This window comes from Oncorhynchus clarkii, chromosome 22, assembly GCF_045791955.1.
Source record: "Oncorhynchus clarkii lewisi isolate Uvic-CL-2024 chromosome 22, UVic_Ocla_1.0, whole genome shotgun sequence".
Classification (NCBI taxonomy): Eukaryota; Metazoa; Chordata; class Actinopteri; order Salmoniformes; family Salmonidae; genus Oncorhynchus; species Oncorhynchus clarkii.
This window is the reverse complement of record NC_092168.1, coordinates 39,930,103-39,948,812: the sequence shown is the minus strand read 5'-3', so window position 1 is coordinate 39,948,812 and position 18,710 is coordinate 39,930,103. Positions and strand designations below refer to the sequence as shown.

Below are 18,710 nucleotides of genomic sequence, written 5' to 3'. Positions count from 1 at the left end.
TTGGAGTTATCAGCATCCCGCAACAAGAGGTGTCCTTCTTTTCACACTGGTTCAACTGTGTCCACATTGTCATCAGCTCTTGTATTGGAGTTATCAGCATCCCGCAACAAGAGGTGTCCTTCTTTTCACACTGGTTCAACTGTGTTCACATTGTCATCAGCTCTTGTATTGGAGTTATCAGCATCCCGCAACAAGAGGTGTCCTTCTTTTCACACTGGTTCAACTGTGTTCACATTGTCATCAGCTCTTGTATTGGAGTTATCAGCATCCCGCAACAAGAGGTGTCCTTCTTTTCACACTGGTTCAACTGTGTTCACATTGTCATCAGCTCTTGTATTGGAGTTATCAGCATCCCGCAACAAGAGGTGTCCTTCTTTTCACACTGGTTCAACTGTGTTCACATTGTCATCAGCTCTTGTATTGGAGTTATCAGCATCCCGCAACAAGAGGTGTCCTTCTTTTCACACTGGTTCAACTGTGTTCACATTGTCATCAGCTCTTGTATTGGAGTTATCAGCATCCCGCAACAAGAGGTGTCCTTCTTTTCACACTGGTTCAACTGTGTTCACATTGTCATCAGCTCTTGTATTGGAGTTATCAGCATCCCGCAACAAGAGGTGTCCTTCTTTTCACACTGGTTCAACTGTGTTCACATTGTCATCAGCTCTTGTATTGGAGTTATCAGCATGTTTAGTTTGAGCTACTCTTCTTCTCATGAAAGAGTCTTTCTTACATTGTTTGGTTACCTGGCTGCTGGCATCTTGGCACCCTCTCTGATGCGCGATGTGGGAGAGTGCAGCACGCACGCGTGTGTGTGTGGTGGGGTGGGTGGGTGGGTGGGGGGGGGATGTATGGGTGAGAGAGTGCAGCACGCATGTGTATTTTTAGCGGTTTCTGTTGTGTGTATGTATTATGCCCTGCCTCTGGTGATGCTGTGTCTGTGTAACCATCAGCGAACCCCCTACCATTTCACCTTAAGCTGGTCGTCATTTCTAGCTCAATATTGGATACCAGGATTGAAGCCTGCTTTCTTGTAAACTAATTTGCCATAGTTCCATCTTCTTGACCTGCTGAGTAGACTGTGATGCATCTATAGCAGGTGCATTGGACGTGAGCACATTGTGACCAACGTGTCCACGCTGTCAGAAGCCCGTACAGTAAATTCTCTCTCACGGGCCGCTACGGTGGGTCATCAGCCCATTGTGTGGAATCCACAAAACCCTCATTTGATTATTATTTTTATTTTTTTTAAATGTTTGATCATACATGGAGCCCACTCACTCTTTTGCCTGAGAGTTTTATGATGGCGCATCAAAAAGTCCACACTACAGAATTCCACATACAAGACTTGGGTTTCCAGAATCATTAAAATGTTAATTATCATGAATGTCCAGCATTGAAATGTGTGTTGTGATAGCGTATCGAGGGTACTGTGGGGTTCTGTTTGGAAGCAAGAGGGAAGGGAAGTGGGGTAGGTATTGGAGGGTGGATGAGTTGTATTTTTGTAAAACTGAAACCACAGTTCTTGCTTAAGAATGGACAGCACTTTGCAGATGACTGGGTAGCCATGCTCGCTACTGAGTATGTCAAAAACTGAAAGTGGTGTAGAATTTTTATTTATCATTGAATTTGTTTTTTAAGACACCTGTAGGGAACCAAAACTCCAAACTACACAGTGCCACTTGTTAATGTTGTGTAAATATACTAGACCATGTAAATACAATGTTGTGTGTGTATATAAAAAAAAATCTTTAAAATAAAAGGGAAAATGATTTGTGAGTTAAAATGTTTTTATATAGAGAATGCCGAATTTGTGTTTTAAAAATCGAAGCGAAGTCTTCAACTGTACATTAATGACGTTGCTTTTCCGCACTGCAACAGTGAGGTCAATGCAATGTTTTGATAGTAGATTGATGTTATGTTTACTTAACTCACACACACACACACACACACACTGTATTCCAAATTCTACATTTCAGAAGTGTGACTGATACATTTATGCTACTATTTAGATAATCAATGCAAGAAGCCTAAAATAATAGCATTTCTACTTGTAGGTGATCAACCTCCCACGTTCCAATAGCCTCAATTAGACATATTTCCCTGTTTGCTTTGTGTCAGCTTTTAAGTTAAGCATTGAGCATGTTGGAATGGAGTGCACAGGTACAGTCTGGATATCCATGGCAGGGCATATGATGATAAGAGAGAGCCGCAAGTATTTAAGTTGTCTACTCCGCTAGCCAGCACCTCGCCTACATAGGTGTGTTTCTTTTTCTTCTAGGGCATATGATGACACATTCATGAAGATCACACTTTTTATTTATTTAATTTTTATTTCACCTTTATTTAACCAGGTAGGCTAGTTGAGAACAAGTTCTCATTTGCAACTGCGACCTGGCCAAGATAGAGCAAAGCAGTTTGACACATACAACAACAAAGTTACACATGGAATAAACAAACATACAATCAATAATACAGTAGAAAAATCTATATACAGCATGTGCAAATGAGGTAGGATAAGAGAGGTATAAGGCAATAAATAGGCCATCAACATGGTCAGTAAGTGGCGCTGTTGTTAAATGGAGAGGAATCATACAGTAAATATTTTGTATTTTTGAAAAAATAAAAACATATGTTTTGCACTGACATGATGCAGTTTAAAAACATTGAGATTGGTGAAGAAGGTGCAACAGTGCCTCTTCAACCTCAGTAGGCTGAAGAAATTTGGCTTGGCCCCTTAGACCCTCACAAACTTTTACAGATGCACCATTTAGAGCATCCTGTCGGGCTGTATCACCACCTGGTAAGACAATTGCATCGTCTGCAACCGCAGGGCTCTCCAGAGGGTGGTGCAGTCTGCGGTCTTCCCAATGCATCACCGGGAGCACACTGCCTGTCCTCCAGGACATCTACAGCAGCCGGTGTCACAGGAAGGCCAAAAAAAATCGAGATCAACCACCCGTGCCACGGCCTGTTCACCTCGCTACCATCCAGAAGGTGAGGTTAGTACAGTTGCATCAAAGCTGGGACCGAGACAGAAGCTGTTTTTCAATCTCAAGGCCATCAGACTTTTAAATAGTCATGACGAGCTGACCTCTGCCCAGTACCCTGCCCTGAATTTTAGTCACTGTCACTATGCGCTTACCACCCGGTTACTCAACCATGCACCTTAGAGGCTGCTTCCTAAGTACAGTACATAGACATGGAACACTGGTCACTTTAATAATCTCTACATACTGTTTCACCCACTTCATATGTATGTACTGTATTCTAGTGTGTGAATAACCTGTCTAAATAAGGTCCCTCAGTTGACAGTGCATGTAAGAGCAAAAACCATGCCATGTGGTCAAATTAATTGCCCGTGGTGGGGATTTTTTTTTCAGCAGCAGGGCTTGGGAGACTAGTCAGGATTGATGGAAAGAAGAACGGAGCAAAGTACAGAGATCCTTGATGAAAACCCACTCCAGAGTGCTCAGGACCTCAGACTGGGGCGACGGTTCACCATCCAACAGGACAACAACCCTAAGTACACAGCCAAGACAATGCAGGAGTGACTTCGGGACAGGTCTCTGAATGTCCTTCAGTGGCTCAAGGAGAGCCCGGACTTGAACCTGATCAAACATCTCTGGAGAGACCTGAAAATAGCTGTGCAGCGAAGCTCCCCATCCAACCTGACAGAGCTTGAGTGGATCTGCAGAGAAGAATGGGAGAAACTTCGTCATTATGGGCAATTGTGTGTTGATTGATGAGGAAACGTTTAGAATAGGGCTGTAATGTAACAATGTGGAAAGTCAAGGGGTCTGAATACTTTCCGAATGCCGTGTATATATATATATATATATATATATTATACTTTGGTCTCCGCCTTTTCCTACACCCGCAATAAGGTCTAGTAACGTAAGTATGTGTATGCGATTCGATGCATGATAAAATGGGCGTAATCTGAAACAACACCATATGATAATGTGAAGTTGAGAGGACGTATTTGTTTTACTATTTCATTTTCATGATTATAGAAACACCCAAGTGTCCCTTTAAATGCAAATCGCAGTTTTGTTAGGGATTTATTTCGACGTCATTTCCTGAGGGGAATTGTGTGCTTTGCCTCCCACTTCTCTTGGGACTTGTGAAAATTGTCTCGCGTATCGAGTAGGAATTATTGTAACGCTAGTAAGACTACATGTCAACCATGGACACGTATTAGTTTTACTTTGTGAAGGCGGAACAGGCAAGTGGTTTGGTTATTATTTTAGATATCGGCAAGTATTTTGTGAGTATTGCTTATAGTATAGGACTTTCGGATCTACAAGTGGCCATCGGCGACATCAGCAAGTGTGAATGTCGGACTTGTTTCATCTGTCGCTTCAGCATCCTCACAATAGGTAACGGCTTGTTAACCCTGTTGCTGTCGTTCATGATGGGTTCGTCTGTCCCACAGACTCACGATGTTTTGTCCCAAAGCTAGGCTAGTAACGTTATACGGTATTTATTGGGGCAGATCATTCTAGTTAACTAGCTCACTACAGTAACTTCACTAATCATAGGTAACGTTAGTCCAAATTGTCAGTCCATAACATTTATGTAAAATTGTCACCTTTTCAGCCCCATTGGATGTAGTTATGTCATGGCGAATAACCTGCATATTGCTAACAGTAGTTAAGTTAGTGTTTCTTCCCAACTTCATTGCCAAGCCATTTGGAGCAACAACAACTATTTGTGGGGAGTCTACATAACATTGTATAAAAGTAATAGGCCGAGAAGAGAACTTAATTGCTGTGATATGAGTCACACAATTTTATATTTGATGTGTTTGTTCCTCCTTAGACGTATACTGATGCGGCTTCTGTCACAGTATTTAACAGACTGAACCAAAAAATAGCTGTTTTGTACTTTAGTGTGTGTACAGTTGAAGTCGGAAGTTTACATACACCTTAGCCAAATACATTTAAACTCAGTTTTTCGCAATTCCTGACATTTAATACGATTAAAAATTACCTGTTTTAGGTCAGTTAGGATCACCACTTTATTTTAAGAATGTGTAATGTCAGAATAATAGAGTGATTTATTTCAGTTAATTTATTTTATCACATTCCCAGTGGGTCAGAAGTTTACATACACTCAATTTGTATTTGGTAGCATTGCCTTTAAATTGTTTAACTTGGGTCAAACGTTTCAGGTAGCCTTCCACAAGCTTTTCACAATAAGTTGGGTGAATTGTGGCCCATTTCTCCTGACAGAGCTGGTGCAACTGAGTCAGGTTTGTCGGCCTCGTTGCTCACACACGCGTTTTCAGTTCTGCCCACAAATGTTCTATAGGATTGAGGTCAGGGCTTTGTGATGGCCACTCCAATACCTTGACTTTTTGCCACAACTTTGGAAGTATGCTTTGGAAGTGTCACTGTCCATTTGGAAGACCCATTTGCGACCAAGCTTTAACTTCCTGACTGTTGTCTTGAGATGTTGCTTCAATATATACAATTTTTTTTTGCTGTTGTTCTGGGATTGATTTGTACTTTTCGCACCAAAGTACGTTTCTTCGCAAGTAGACAGAACGCGTCCCCTTCCTGAGCGGTATGACGGCTGCGTGGTCCCATGGTGTTTATACTTGCGTACTATTGTTTGTACAGATGAACGTGGAACCTTCAGGCGTTTGGAAATTGCTCCCAAGGATGAACCAGACTTGTGGAGGTCTACAATTCTTTTTCCTGAGGTCTTGGCTGATTTCTTTTGATTTTCTCATGATGTCAAGCAAAAAGGCACTGAGTTTGAAGGTAGGCCTTGAAATACATTCACAGGTACATCTCCAATTGACTCAAATTATGTCAATTAGCCTATCAGAAGCTTCTAAAGCCATGACATCGTTTTCTGGAATTTTCCAAGCTGTTTAAAGGCACAGTCAACTTAGTGTATTTAAACTTCTGACCCACTTGAATTGTGATACAGTGAAATAATCTGTATGTAAACAATTGTTGGAAAAAATACTTGTCATTGCCAAAGTAGATGTCCTAACCGACTTGCCAAAACTACAGTTTGTTAACAAGAAATGTGTGGAGTGGTTGATAAAATGAGTTTTAATGACTCCAACCTAAGTGTATGTAAACTTCTGACTTCAACTGTATACTTGTGATATCGCTTTGCAACGGGAAAAGTTCAAACAAAGCTGCAGTCCACCTTTTAACATCACGATCTGATTGAGGAACTCAACCGATTTGTATCATTTAATGCTTTCTCTCGCATGTGCAGGTAGTGTTCACCAGGCCCAACCATGCTGAGTTTCCTCCGCCGAACGCTGGGCCGGCAGTCCATCCGTAAGCATGCTGACAAGGCCCGGTTGAGAGAGGCCCAGCGGGCCACCACACACATCCCTGCTGCCGGGGACTCCAAGTCTGTCATCACCTGCTGTGTGTCAATGCTGGACGGCACAGACGTCAGTGTGGACCTAGCGGTGAGACTTTACACACAACACAATGGGAAAGATTCTGAATATCTAACCTGTTGTTTGAGTTTCAACTGATGTCAAGGTACACCCCATGAGGAAGTAAACGAGTGAATAATTGGTACAGGGCTTTCAAAAGCTATTTTAAATGGAAGGACAGAGCAGACACATGTTTTTGGTCATGCCAGGTGCCCTGAGGCTGATGCGCTCTGTGTGCCATTGGTGCTGGTTTCAGTCCATTCCCATGCATATGATTCTGCTGTATAGTACTTAGTGACCAGCACTTTCCATTGCTCTGAGATCCTGCTCTTTCCATTGCTCTGAGATCCTGCTCCTTCCATTGCTCTGAGATCCTGCTCCTTCCATTGCTCTGAGATCCTGCTCCTTCCATTGCTCTGAGATCCTGCTCCTTCCATTGCTCTGAGATCCTGCTCCTTCCATTGCTCTGAGATCCTGCTCCTTCCATTGCTCTGAGATCCTGGTCATGTTGTGGACCTGTTCTCAGGGTGAGGTGGAGAATATGGTAGCTACTAGCTCATTGCCCTCGTCTCAGTGTGCTGTTACTGAGAGAGTTCCTCTCCGGTCTTGGCATTAGACCTGCATGCCAGTGTGTGTATATGTATATGACTGTGTGGTGTTGTGAGTGCTGTTGATCACTGGTAATTCATTCCATGACCCCTGTACAGCACACCTGGTCACATGACCTACTAGGTCTGAGCGATATATCAAATTAATATGTATGTTTTTGCGACATTCCATATCCGTATTGCAAGTCTTTTTGTTATTGTAATTTTTATGAGTGTTTGTCTCATGTTGTCTTTTTGGACTTTGGTCTCCTTCGCTCCTGTGCTGTGCACCTTCCCATTTACACTAGAGATCTGACTATAATTACGAGATGCTTATGTCTCCACCCTAACAATGGGAGTTGCTGTCCCAAAGGCGGAAGGCAGGCGACAAGTTTAGGTCAAAAATAAGCCTATAGAAACGCATTGGGCGGCAGGGTAGCCTAGTGGTTAGAGCATTGGACCAGAAGGTTGCAAGTTCAAATCCCCGAGCTGACAAGGTACAAACAAATCTGTCGTTCTGCCCCCAGTTAACCCACTGTTCCTAGGCCGTCATTGAAAAGAAGAATGTGTTATTAACTGACTTCCGCCTAGTTAAATAAAGGTAAAAATAAAAAATGTGGACAGATTTTGCGGAGAGTGAAACCTCTCACTTCACCATTTATTAAAAAAACACAGACTAGACAGCTAGTATAAGTCTTTGGCCAGCAGTGTTTTAGCCAAACTAGCTGTTTTTTATAAATGTGCAATAAACTTAAAACACAATTTTTATATAAGGAATTGGCAACTCGTTCTCATTCTGAGAAATAAGGTAAGCCGCTTGATTTTCAACAATCTGAACAAAGTGGACAGGCTAGCATGCTGTTCAAACAGTTGGAGATGGACAGAAGGGTGTGTTCATAATTAAACTGTTCTGCCTTGTTTTCTAGAATATTGATCCAAGTTGACCTAACTTGAAATCTATAGATTAGATGGCTACCCACTAGCATTGTGCTTGAGACATTGTTTGAGACCTGTGTTCATTTTCTATAATGCCTGCTACAGGAAGTTGGTCATTATTAGTGAATGTGCATTATATGTCTGGGTATGGTTACATTTTTAACAAAAAGGGAATTTTCATAGACTACCTTGAAAACCAGATAAGTGATTATTGCAAAAAAGCAGGTTAAACTATTTTGATAATAAAATAAATGTATAAGTGGGGCTTATTTATCCACATTCTTTACGTTACACCCTTAGTCTAATGTCCATTGCTTATGTTTCTTGGCCCAAGCAAGTCTCTTCTTGTTATGGGTGTCCTTTAGTAGTGGTTTCTTTGTAGCAATTCAACCATGAAGGCCTGATTCACACTGTCTTCTCTGAACAGTTGATGTTGAGATATGCCTGTTACTTGAACTCTAAGCATTTATTTGGGCTGCAATCTGAGGTTCAGTTAACTCTAAGAACGTATCCTCTGCAGCAGAGGTAACTCTGGGCATTCCTTTCCTGTGGCGGTCCTCGTGAGAGCCAGTTTCATCATAGTGCTTGATGGTTTTTGCGACTGCACTTGAAGAAACTATAAAAGTTCTTGAAATGTTCTGGATTGACTGACCTCTTTGCTCATTTGAGCTGTTCTTGCCATAATATGGACTTCATCTTTTACTAAATAGGGCTATATTCTGTGTACCACCCTTACCTTGTCACAACACAACTGATTTGCTCAAACCTATTAAGAAGGAAAAAATTCCACAAATTAACTTTTAACAAGGCACACCTGTTAATTGAAATGTGTTCTAGGTGACTACCTCATGAAGCTGGTTGAGAGAATGCCAAGAGTGTGCAAAGCTGTCATCAAAGGGTGGCTACTTTGAAGAATCTAAAATATATTTTGATTTAACACTTTTTTGGTTACTACATGATTCCATATGTGTTATTTCATAGTTTTGATGTCTTCACTATTATTCTACAATGTAGAAAATAATAGAAAATAAAGAAAAACCCTTGAATGAGTAGGTGTGTGAACTTTTGACTGGTACTTGTGTGTGAGAGAACTGGGTGGTTCGAGCCCTGAATGCTGATTGGCTGACAGCTGTGGTATATCAGACCGTATGTCCTCTTTTATTTCTCTGGGTTACAATTTCTAAGGCATTCCAGCTGTCAATCCAGTTGAATACCTGATCTTTTGATCCCACTCTGGTATTCCACTAATGCTATAGGTCTATTTATAAACCTGGTGGTTCGAGCCCTGAATGCTGATTGGCTGACAGATGTGGTATATTTAAGCAAGAAGGCACAAGGGGGTTGGGTATATGTCCAATATACCACGGCTAAGGGCTGTTCTTATGCAGGACGCAACACAGATTCCCTGGATACAGCCCTTAGCCATGGTAGAGTGTATTGGCCATGTACCACAAACACCCAAGGTACCTTATTGCATTATACACTGGTTACCGACGTAATTAGAACAGCATTCGAATCACCCAGTTTATAACAGACCGTATACCACGGTTATGACCAGATTTAGTATTTTTTTACTCTTCTAATTGTGTTTATAATAGCATTAAGACACCTCAGGGGTTTGTGGTATATGGCCAATATACCACGGCTAACGACTATATCCAGGCACTCCGCATTGTGTCGTGCTTAAGAACAGTGCTTAGCCATGGTACATTGGACATATACCACACCCCCTCGTGCCTTATTGCTTAATTATACAGTGCTTCTCCATTTGTTTATTCTGTTTTGCAATGCCTCTGATTGCATTGCTGGTGGAGACTTATTACAACATGGAATAGTGCACTGTTTGTCTGAAGAGTGTTTGGAGTTCAGGGGTGTATTCATTATGCAAATTATGTTGCAAAACGTTTCGTCTGTTGCAAAGTTTACTACAAATGGAAAAAGTCTTGAAATGAAAACGAGTTTCTATTGGACAAATTCAGGTAGGTCCCTCTCCATTTCGTTCCGTCTGCTCTGTTTGGTTCTTAAATGGTTTTCGTTGCGAGACATAATGAATACACCCCTGGTTTCTCAACTTGGATGGAACCGTCTTTGTTCATTCCCATCAGTACTGTCTCTCATGCTGCTGTGCAGGACAGAATGAGTCTTTTAATTATAGACATGAGAAACAGTGGGTAGTTTTCTAATAGCTTCTTCATTTTCATGGGAAGGTACATAAGGTGTTCCCTGTGGCTGTGTATCTCTACCGGTAAGAGTCCTGATGACATCCGTCTGTGATATTCAACAACCAATAAGTTACTGTAAACAACGAAACACTGTTTTTCCCTCCTCGGACATCATTGCACGCACAATATAAGAGCACAATGTGTACTGGCATTTTTTAACCACACTGCACGGCGTCAGCTCGGCAACAATAATGGTGGTGGTGCGGCCGTGGCGCTGTTTCCACCTACTGCAAATCCCCCCTTTAAGTGTTACACAGCAAAGCAGAACTGCTGTTTTTTTTTAGTTGTGCGTTCTTCTTCCCTTTACACTAACCAATGTTCTGTTTAGGCTGTCGATGGGCTCCCCAGGCAATAACTCACTGAGTGATTCTAATCGTCAAGGCCTGGAGTGGGTGTTCTGAGACAGCTTCGGGTCTAATGGGCTGTCCCTTTGTTTACATGTTCTGTGTGATGTCTGACTAGCATGCTGCTGCTGCAGCCACACTGGGGACTAGCTGGAATAGTGGGATTAAACAGAGTGAATAAACATGTTGACCAATAGGGCTGGTATTTGTAAAACATGAATGATTCAACTTATTTTAGAATGAGTCTTTGCATGTTCACTGTCCAGTCCTTTTCACTGTAAGGAAACCATGGGGGGGGGGACTTGAGCTCACTTGGTCAGTAGAAACTGATGTTGTACCCTAAACAGGCCTAATGCATTCTGATTTAACAACGAGTTAGGTTTTAGTGCTAGTAAACAGTCCAGAATAACTCTTAAAGAAACTGTGTGGCGTAGCATGTGTATTACCAAGATGGTTGAAGGCTTGGGTATGCCCACCCAAAGGGTTTCCTCCCTCTTCAGACAGGCAGCACAGTGGAGAACCTGATGATTCACCTCTCCTCGGACAGCTACTGGACTCCAGTCTGAATGAGGGAGCCTCAAGCTTTAAGACTATGTTAGGAGGAGGGCTGCCATGTTTCTTGTCCCCTCCCTCTGTCCTGCCCCAGTGGCTCTCTGACGTGCATGCATCGAGCAGCCTTAGACATGTAACTGTGTCTCCAGGCAGATAGTTGACCGGGCAGGCTGGAAACCTCTGGTGAACAGTGTGGCAGCGAGGCCCGGGGTTCACTGGAGCGTACAATGGCTCCTTCGTGTCTATTGTCCCTGGCTGCGGGGCTCCTTCGTGTCTATTGTCCCTGGCTGCGGGGCTCCTTCGTGTCTATTGTCCCTGGCTGCGGGGCTCATTCCCTGGCTGCGGGGCTCCTTCGTGTCTATTGTCCCTGGCTGCGGGGCTCCTTCGTGTCTATTGTCCCTGGCTGCGGGGCTCCTTCGTGTCTATTGTCCCTGGCTGCGGGGCTCCTTCGTGTCTATTGTCCCTGGCTGCGGGGCTCCTTTGTGTCTATTGTCCCTGGCTGCGGGGCTCCTTTGTGTCTATTGTCCCTGGCTGCGGGGCTCCTTTGTGTCTATTGTCCCTGGCTGCGGGGCTCCTTTGTGTCTATTGTCCCTGGCTGCGGGGCTCCTTCGTGCCTATTGTCCCTGTTTGCGGGGCTCCTTCGTGAGCTATGCCAACTTCATGGGGCCTGCGTGAGCATCCAGCAGGCTGGGGCTAACACTGTGCAATGGCACCATCCACCCCTCTCCTCTCATCATGACCACACCCTCTGTATAGCATGCTGGACCAGAGATGGACAGGGCAGGCATGTGTCCTCGCTGCTAATGTCAATGTTTGTTCCCCTGTAGGGTGTTGTGTGTGTGTGTGTGTGTGTGGCTGTGTGCTTTATCTATGTCTACAGCAGTGTCACAACCGGTAATGTGCTTGTTAGGTTTCAGCGATAGTGTTGCAGGCTTTGCTGCATGTGGTAACTGTTTATGATTAATCTCTGTCTTTAGTGTGGTGAGTTACCCTTGTTTGAGCACTTGGGAGTGTCTCCTCTGAGTAATACGTTGCTTGTGTTCACGAAAGAAACAGTCTAAAGGATGACGTGAACTCTCCCATCCACTACAAGGGATGATTTCTCCCCTTCTATAAGCTTTGTTCATTGAGGCGTGGCCGAGCCAACCCGGTGGCGTGGCCGAGCCAACCCGGTGGCGTGGCCGAGCCAACCCGCGGCCCGGTGGCGTGGCCGAGCCAACCCGCGGCCCGGTGGCGTGGCCGAGCCAACCCGCGGCCCGGTGGCGTGGCCGAGCCAACCTGCGGCTTTTGTTTTTGCTGTGTCTCTCCACTCAGTGAGGCAGGACAGGGGGAGTCCGTGGGAGCGTTTTGTTTTAATAGGCTGACTGTAGATCAGTCATTAGCTGAGAGATGTCTCTCTACAGGACAGGGCTCCCGGCTGGACGCTGTGTCGTCAGGATGTTGAGTAGAGAGGCTGACTGTAGATCAGTCATTAGCTGAGAGATGTCTCTCTACAGGACAGGGCTCCCGGCTGGACGCTGTGTCGTCAGGATGTTGAGTAGAGAGGCTGACTGGGCCCACGTGAGCCAGCCACTGACTCGCTGTGCAGGTGCCTTCGAACAGATTGCCATGGCAACCTCCGTTTGGTTGTCCTTCCTTCCAGCTGTTTTAAAGTTGGCTCTGCTGTGTAGTGAACTAGCTAGTACCGCTGCAGGCTACAAACAGGACTAGCACTGGCTAGCTCTCCGTCTGTTTCTGAGCATGGCAATGTGCCTGGTTTTTAAAGTGGGTGAAGCCAGAAAAATAATGATGTGTTCTACTTAGTGCTTGTCTCTCTTTCTGGTGTTTTCTAGTCAGAGGCAATGAAATCAACACCAGGTCTGGGGAATGAAATATCAGGGAAGAGTACCAAACACATAAAACAGATCCATATGTTCTCTTTTCCACCAGTGGTGTCTCAGTCAAACTTCACTACAATCGCTCATTCTATTTGTATTGTTGACCATAATGAATACCATTTAGCAACAGTTATCAAGATCCTAAAGAGAACCCAGTGAAATGTCTTGTCTGTTGAATGATTGATTAGGTTGCTGACATTGCTTCCAGACTAATGACTGTGTGTTGTGACCTCTGACCTCTCTCTGTCCTGTCAGAAAAAAGCCAAGGGTGAGGAGCTGTTTGACCAGGTCATGTACCATCTGGACATCGTAGAGAAGGACTACTTCGGACTACGCTTCATGGACTCTGCACAAGTACCGGTAAGAACAGACAACCAATTACAACCCACCCTGGTTCTGACTAGACACTTGGAAGGGGTTTGTTTTGGTTAGAATTATCCACTCTCAACTCCTCTCTGGAATAGTGATTTTGAATAACATCGTTCAGTTTACGTACTTTTGGTTTTCTAATGTAGGGTTTTTCTTATGGGAAGTTCAAGTCTAGTTCTTTTCAGAAAGTTATTTTGAAGTGCCTCTGTCAGAGGGCATGAGAGGAGGGAGAGGAGAGGAGGACTGGAGAGAGAGGGGTGTGAAAGAGGACTGAAGGTCTCTGCCACAGCGCGATGAGGAAACCGCTCTCTCTCCTAAACCTCTTACGTTGTTCATGCCTCACAGACGTCTTCTTCATCTTTCGCAGCATTGGCTTGACATTACAAAAAGCCTTACAAAACAAGTCAGAAGTAAGTATCTCTTCTTTACCTAACAGTCACCGGAGATGCACAACCTATACTACTGTCTCCTTCTGTACTAATGGAGACCTAGAGCTGTAGAGACGTAGACTGGATGAACTGATGACAGATGGATGAACTGGTGCTGTCATGTAACAGCCAGAAATGGATTGATTTCATTACTGGCATTCCAACGTTCACACCTCGGGTTCTTTTCCTTTCTCTCTTCCCCTATTTCTCTGTGCAGTCGGACCTCCATACTGCCTTCACATGAGAGTTAAGTTCTACTCCTCAGAACCCAACAACCTGCACGAGGAGTTGACCAGGTCAGCTTGTCGTCGTCTTATTAGTATCAACCAGTTGTTTTTAGAACATTCATGTTGATGAACATTGGATTGATTGGTCAGATATCTGGACTTTTGACCTTTTTTGTTCCTTCAGATATCTATTTGTATTACAACTAAAGCAAGACCTCCTCAGTGGCAAGTAAGTAACCTTCCTCACTCAACAGTTGTCCTCTTCCTATAGTAGATTAGATGTACAGTAAATTCGATCAGTGTATAGTTCATGTGGTCATGTGCTTCATTATATTTAACATATTTGATGTCTGTAGGCTAAAGTACATCATTTAATTTTGGCTACATCTGTTCTGTTGCATCATGGTACAGATGCTACGAGGTTTAGCTACAGTAGTGGATTACACAATTGATGTTGGGGAATGGAATTATTTACATCCGTAAGTAGTGTGAATATTAGTATCTGTTTTCGATACAGGGGATTAGTGTTCATGTTATGTCTGTGTGGTGATCCTATAACACAGGGTTGTGAGTGTGTGTGTGAGAGAGCGTGAGCTCTGGAGAGATACACAGGCTGTTAGATCCAGTGTACTGTTTTACCTCCGTAGTTCCCTGGTCTAACAGCTGTGACTGATCTCTTCAGACAGTCTCCTTGCCTAGAGCGGACTGTACCTCCATGTTGAAAACGACAGCATCCAGACAATAATATATTGTCCACTCCTCCTCGTATCACAGGTTAGAATGCCCTTTGGACACAGCAGTGGAACTGGCAGCCTTCTCGTTACAAGGTAAGAACTAGGATGGTCTAATGTCTTGCTGTGGTTGTCACTCTTCTTGAATGAGATCCACGGAGTTGCACTTTTCTGAGGGGGTGGAATCTAATCTGTCAGAAGGGAGAGCCCACAGCTCCCCAGTAGTATTCAGAGCCTGTTAACATGGTGGAGTATTCATGGAAAATGGAACGTAGCCCTGTACCCACATCCCAAAACTGTCTTTCCAGAGGGTTGGAGAAATGCTGAGGCTGCAGTCCTTGCTGAGTGTTTCAACTGTAAATGAGCACTCCAGGGTTGTTCTGAAAGGAAGCGATCGCCCCTGCCTCTCTCTCTCTCCCTCCCACTCTTCCAGCTCCTCTGTGGGGTAAATGCCAGCTCGTTAGTGCCCAGCTCTCTACAAATGCCTCCTAATCCAGCCCTCTCCTTCGTTCTCTCACTCACACACTCCCTCTCTCTCGATCTCGCTCCCTCCCCTTTTCATAGAAATCCTCCACACACCCCCTTTTCACACACCCCCTTTTCACATACACCAAAACCACTATTTTTCTCAATTATTGTTAGCCAGAACTCAGAATGGCCCTTCCTAAACAAAACAGTCACACTTAAACGGTCACACTGTTTTTAGGGTCAGCTCTTTACTCTTTAGACTGTATTCTGTTCTGCTAGCCAAATGGCCAGTGAGTCAAACGATGTCTCAGGTTGGAATGCAACACCTGAATGTGAGATAACAGAGTCTCTCCTCACTTCCACCACCCAGATAACATAGTGACGCCCTATTTATCCCCCAGCCTGCAGAGTCACACTACAGCCCTATTTATCCCCCAGCCTGCAGAGTCACACTACAGCCCTGTTTATCCCCCAGCCTGCAGAGTCACACTACAGCTCTATTTATCCCCCAGCCTGCAGAGTCACACTACAGCTCTATTTATCCCCCAACCTGCAGAGTCACACTACAGCTCTATTTATCCCCCAACCTGCAGAGTCACACTGCAGCCCTGTTTATCCCCCAACCTGCAGAGTCACACTACAGCCCTTTATTTCACACTACAGCTCCCAACCTGCAGAGTCACACTACAGCCCTGTTTATCTATTTATCCCCCAACCTGCAGAGTCACACTGCAGCCCTCACACTGCAGCCCTGTTTATCCCCCAGCCTGCAGAGTCACACTACAGCCCTGTTTATCAGCAGAGTCCTCTGCAGCCCTGTTTATCCCCCAGCCTGCAGAGTCACACTGCAGCCCTGTTTATCCCCCAACCTGCAGAGTCACACTGCAGCCCTGTTTATCCCCCAGCCTGCAGAGTCACACTACAGCCCTGTTTATCCCCCAACCTGCAGAGTCACACTGCAGCCCTGTTTAGTGCAGAGTCACACTGCAGCCCAGAGTCACACTACAGTCTATTTATCCCCCAACCTGCAGAGTCACACTGCAGCCCTGGCCTGCATCACACTACATGCTGCAGAGTCACACTGCAGCCCTGTTTATCCCCCAGCCTGCAGAGTCACACTGCAGCCCTGTTTATCCCCCAACCTGCAGAGTCAGACGGTATCTACATGCTGCTATTTAGGGAAGGAAGAGAGTGAGGCATCATTGGAGGTCTCTTGCTCGGCTTGAATGTGATTTGGATGTATTTGAATGTTAGTGTCCTAGTGGGTTTTAGGAATTTAAGGGGGGGGCAACCTTTTTTAAAAGGAGTATTCAAAATGTACAAATTGAATGAATAGCTAGCAGGTTATCTATAGGTCCTTAGTCAGTGACCAAAATGATGGGGACAGAAGAATACATGCCCGCAGGTTCTCATTAGCTTCACTTTTATTGCAAAACAAGCCCAGACCCCAGATAGCAAATTGCCTTAACAAGGATATATAATGGCGCCGGACGGGATGCCTGCCGTTCCTAACCAACTGTGCTATTTTGTTAGTTTTTTCCGCATTGTTTGTAACCTGTAATTATGTACATAAAGTTGCTGATATCCGTCTCTTATGAGCTTCTGGATATCAGAACAGCGATTACTCACCTCGAACTGGACAAAGATTTTTTTCGTTATTGAGTCTGACTCTAAGGATATACTGCTTTCCGTAGAATGTGTCCAAATCCCCATCATTCGTGTGAAGAAAGTTAGCATGGGAGCGTTAGCATGGGAGAGGGTCGGAATGTTAGGATTTGTAGGCGAGTGAGTAAACCTCAGTCCCCGGCTTAATCAATATGTGCATTGAGGACGTCGTCCACACAATGACCGTACGTACATATCCCAACCAGAAGCAATGGATTACAGGCAACATCCGCATTGAGCTAAAAGCTAGAGCTGCCGCTTTCAACGAGCGGGACACTAATACGGACACTTATAAGAAATCCCACTATGCCCTCAGACGAACCATCAAATAGGCAAAGGGTCAATACAGGACTAAGAGCCGGTGTAGTTGGATTCAATCTGACATTCATCGGATGTGGCAGGGCTTGCAAAATGTTATGGACTACAAAGTGAAACCCAGCTGCGAGCTTCTGCGAGCCTTCCAGACGAGCTAAATGTATTTTTATGCTCGTTTTGAGGCAAATGACACTGAAGCATGCATGAGAGCACCATCTTTTCCGGATGGCTGTGTGATCACGCTCACCGTAGCTGATGTAAGCAAGATCCTTTAAACAGGTCAACATTCACAAGGTCGTGGGGCCAGACGGATTACCATGGCGTGTATTCAGAGCATGCACAAACCAACTGGCAAGTGTCTTCACTGACATTTTCAACCTCTCCAGAGTCTGTAATACCCACATGTTTCAAGCAGACCCCCATAGTCCCTGTGCCCAAGAATGTGAAGGTAACCTCAGCGTTCAACACCATAGTGCCCACAAAGCTCATCACTAAGCTAAGGACCCTGGGACTAAACACCTCCCTCTGCAACTGGATCCTGGACGTCCTGACGGACCGGCCCCAGGTGGTGAGGGTAGGTAACAACACATCTGCCATGTTGATCCTCAACACCGGTTTCCCTCAGGGGTGCGTGCTTAATCCCCTCCTGTACTCCCTATTCACCCACGACTGCGTGGTCAAGCACGACACCAACACCATCATTAAGATGACAAAACAGTGGTAGGCCTGATCAATGATGAGACCTATAGGGAAGAGGACTATTTCTTGAACTGCACTGTTGATTAAGGGCTTGTAAGTAAGCTTTTCATGATAAGGTCTATATACCTGTTATATTTGGCGCATGAGACAAATAAAATTTTATTTGATTCAGAGAACTCATGTCAATGGTTGTGTTCCAGCTGAGCTGGGAGACTGACCCTGCGGAGCATGCTCTGGACATGGGGTTGGGGTTGGTTAGGGTGTCTGAGTTGTGGTTAGGTTTAAAGTACTCCGTATGTAACCTGTTGTGTTCCAGCTGAGCTGGGAGACTGTGACCCTGCGGAGCATGCTCTGGACATGGTGTCTGAGTTCCGCTTCATGCCAGAGCAGACGGAGGCCATGGAGCTGGCCATCTTCAACACCTGGAAGGAGTGCAGGTAAAACAATGATATCACATGTCTGAGTAACACTTCATGGGATCACCATCGATAGATCATTTACAAGGTAATGTTTTAATGAAAGCTAGTGTAAAGTGTTACCATGTCTAGAGGTTGTATTGCCCATCTTATACAGCCTTTATGTGGTTACGGCCAGGGGTTACAGTCAGGGGTTACGGTCAGGGGTTACGGCCAGGGGTTACGGCCAGGCGTTACGGCCAGGGGTTACGGCCAGGCGTTACGGCCAGGCGTTTATGGCCAGGCGTTACGGCCAGGTGTTACGGCCAGGGGTTACGGCCAGGCGTTACGGCCAGGCGTTACGGCCAGGCGTTACGGCCAGGCGTTACGGCCAGGGGCTACGGCCAGGGGCTACGGCCAGGGGCTACGGCCAGGGGCTACGGCCAGGCGTTACGGCCAGGCGTTACGGCCAGGCGTTTG

At 45.0% G+C, this 18,710-nt stretch overlaps 1 protein-coding gene across 1 annotated transcript in view; it reads left to right on the top strand.

Annotated features, from left to right (window-relative positions):
* The first annotated feature begins 4,120 nt into the window (after positions 1-4,120).
* LOC139380897 (band 4.1-like protein 5) overlaps positions 4,121-18,710 on the top strand; it is a 44,543-nt gene continuing 29,953 nt past the window's right edge. The window contains exons 1-8 of the mRNA XM_071124052.1: positions 4,121-4,382; positions 6,244-6,445; positions 13,189-13,293; positions 13,670-13,712; positions 13,948-14,026; positions 14,142-14,186; positions 14,732-14,784; positions 18,152-18,272. Coding sequence (XP_070980153.1) covers positions 6,266-6,445; positions 13,189-13,293; positions 13,670-13,712; positions 13,948-14,026; positions 14,142-14,186; positions 14,732-14,784; positions 18,152-18,272 — 626 coding nt within the window. The 5' untranslated portion in view covers positions 4,121-4,382; positions 6,244-6,265. The remainder of the gene's footprint in view (positions 4,383-6,243; positions 6,446-13,188; positions 13,294-13,669; positions 13,713-13,947; positions 14,027-14,141; positions 14,187-14,731; positions 14,785-18,151; positions 18,273-18,710) is intronic.